This window comes from Punctularia strigosozonata, assembly GCF_000264995.1.
Source record: "Punctularia strigosozonata HHB-11173 SS5 unplaced genomic scaffold PUNSTscaffold_116, whole genome shotgun sequence".
Lineage (NCBI taxonomy): Eukaryota > Fungi > Basidiomycota > Agaricomycetes > Corticiales > Punctulariaceae > Punctularia > Punctularia strigosozonata.
This window is the reverse complement of record NW_006767548.1, coordinates 1-2,675: the sequence shown is the minus strand read 5'-3', so window position 1 is coordinate 2,675 and position 2,675 is coordinate 1. Positions and strand designations below refer to the sequence as shown.

The following is a 2,675-nucleotide window of genomic DNA, read 5'->3' as shown; positions in this document are numbered from 1 at the left end:
CGCCAGACCGCTCCATGCGCTCACCAAGAAGGACACGTCCGTGGGTATGGGGGCCCCGAGGAGTGTAAGAACCCCTAGATCGTGGTACCTTAGGCGGGTACCGAACCGTCGTGGTTGTTAGACTTGGCGTAAAGTCTGTCGTTGTAGTCTAGGCTGTGTCGTGTGACTTAGGCGTGAGAGTTCGGACTCTAGACGCACTAGGTCGAGTGTGGTGGGTTGTTGTAGGTAGCGGTGTCTTAGTCTTAAGTCTAAAAGGCCGTAACCGAACCGTCAATCGTTATAGCGCTAAGGGCGTGTATAACAGATGGACGAGCTGAAGTCCATCGACTTCAGCTAGCGTCTTATATACTACTATACAAGTACTGTACTAGAACCTTCCAGTACCTACCACAACGTTCTATACTATTCTACAATGTTCCTTATGAGTCACAGTCGAGTCATAACCTGAGTCACTGCAAGTCCTAGAACCTTCAGGCGCATTCCAGCGCCTTCTACAAGGTTCTACTCTATTCTGCGTGTCATTACTAAGCGTTCATGACACTATCCCCTCTCTAGGGCGCCATCTTCATAGATGCGCGCGAATCCGTCAAGCGCGCCCATACTGATCGACATAGTTGAGCATTTCTGCCCACTCGATCCTCCATTTCTCTATGTTTTGGCCACTCTTGCCATGCATCTTCCTCAGCTCGTTAGCTATCGTGCCCTTGACACAATTCCTGACGTACTCGTCGCTGTCGACGTGTGCGCCTACGATCGGGTGCCCCTTCCTCATGCACATGCCGAGGTCATGGTACCTATCGCAGGTCCAGCACCTCTTTACCATCGACGCGTTCCCTTCTGCCGCCTTGTCTGCCCTCCTTATCCAGTACTGGTCGCTCGCAACGCGAAGCACCCTCTTCTCCCACAGCTCCTTCTTGCCAGGGTTTTTCATCTGCTGCAACTCACTCAGTCGCGTGGCGTTGTAGTCGATGACGTTCCCCTCGTGGTCGGTGGCAATGAGGTCCCAGTATTTGTCGGCTTCGGGGTCGTTGGGCCTGACCCCTTCCCAGGGCGCATGGATATACGCCGGGAATTTTTTCATCCCAGTTGACGCTGGGGTACGGCTCGGGCTTGGGCCAGTTGTCGGCGTCGAGCTTCTTCACCGCGTCGTCGGTGTATGTCACATAGGTGACACCGGCGACCTTCTGCGTCGTCGCACCGTACTTCTTCGCCTCTTCTTCGTCGCGGAATGGCGACCAGCCGAGCGGTGCTGCATATGTCTCGGTCATTCGTCCTTCTTCTGCTTTTTCTATCGACTCACTGCACGTGTCCCATGGCATCGGTTCATTGGCGGATGCGGGCCATCCGGACTCGGATGCGGGGAACGGCTTGTCGTCGTTCCCGTCGTTCGCTCGCGTCGAGCTGACCTCGTCGCGGTCCTTTCGTCGTGTAAGTTTCCCTTTTTGCTGCAAAGTTCTGCCTCTGCTTACTTTGCGACGGGGCACCTGCTTCCCTTTCTTCTTCTTCTGCGCTATGGACCATCCGTCACCTTCGTCAGTGTCGGATGTCAGCGTTGGTGTCGTCGCTGGGGTGTTGTAAACTGTCTCACCCTCTTCCTCGGTCTTGACCTCGGTCTTGTCCTCATTGGTAACCTCGACGATCCGATCGATTTGCATCGTCTTCATCTCGTCGATGTCGTTCTGTATCTGCTTCTTCGCCTGGTCCCAGGCTGTTCCTCGCCAGTCGACCATAATGTCGAGGGCGGCTTGTCCATGTGCGATCGCGTCGTCCAGTCGTCCCTCTTGCTTCGCTATGGTGTAGCGGTTCAGGAGGGTGGTGATAGAGTCTCTGTATATTGCCCAAACCGTATCGATTAGTTTTTGCGCTTCATCGGTACGGACAGAGAACTCTCGGAGTACTGACACGGTCATGTTGCCAGTCTCGTTCGTGGTTGGGGTGGTTGCCGGCATCTTGGATGTCAAGTGAGTGGTGAGTGAGGAGTGAAAAGTGTGGTGTGTGCTTGGGGTGTGGGGGTCAGAACGCTCTAGTCGTTGGAAATTTCGAGTTGTTCTACCCCCCTTTTATGCTCCTCAGACATCCTTGTCTGACTCATTCGTTATCTTCTTGTCATGCCTGACAGTCATCGGCCCGTTCGTTTCTCCGAGTCATGTCGCTAATTTCGTCGTCGTTTCTCAGCTTGACAGTACAGTGCCATAAGCCGGAGTGCTTCTTGAGGCGGTCCAACTGCGTTTTTGTTGTTGCTGTGGAATTCCTTGACCAGTTCCATAGCATGTCCCATGCGCGATAAGGGTATCCATTCATTCTCTGAGTCAGGATAGCCCTTCCATTTCACGCAGTACGCATAGCCTCTTCCTTGGCGTCTTGATTTGGTGATCGTTTCTATCTCATATTCTTCTTGTCCGTCTATGAGATCCGGTGGCGGTTTCTGGTGTGACTCGCCGTATTCTTTCGTCCGCGTGTACGGTGTTAGAAGCGATGCATGAAACACAGGATGTATCTTCCATGTCCTGGGTAGTTTCAGCTTGAATGCACCGGTTCCTACTTCGTCTTCTATCTTGAACGGCCCGAATCGCTTTGGTGCCAGCTTGGCTGTTGGGTAATTGTTCTTGAGGTTCTTCCCTTCAAGCCATACTTCGTCGCCTTTCTTGAAATGCGGTCCTGTGATCCCGTGTATC

General features: G+C 53.2%; 2 protein-coding genes across 2 annotated transcripts; both read right to left on the bottom strand.

The window, feature by feature from the left end:
- Positions 1-586: 586 nt before the first annotated feature.
- PUNSTDRAFT_139674 (uncharacterized protein) lies at positions 587-1,949 on the bottom strand (the record flags this gene model as incomplete). Its single annotated transcript, XM_007389404.1, has 5 exons — positions 587-1,034; positions 1,102-1,249; positions 1,301-1,418; positions 1,470-1,528; positions 1,589-1,949. The coding sequence occupies 5 exons, from the start codon at positions 1,947-1,949 to the stop codon at positions 587-589; spliced, it is 1,134 nt and encodes a 377-aa protein (XP_007389466.1).
- A 281-nt stretch (positions 1,950-2,230) lies between these two features.
- Positions 2,231-2,620, bottom strand: PUNSTDRAFT_23445 (uncharacterized protein; the record flags this gene model as incomplete). Its single annotated transcript, XM_007389403.1, has 1 exon — positions 2,231-2,620. A coding segment is annotated over one exon (390 nt), but the record flags the coding sequence as incomplete, so codon positions are not given.
- Between the last annotated feature and the right edge of the window lie 55 nt (positions 2,621-2,675).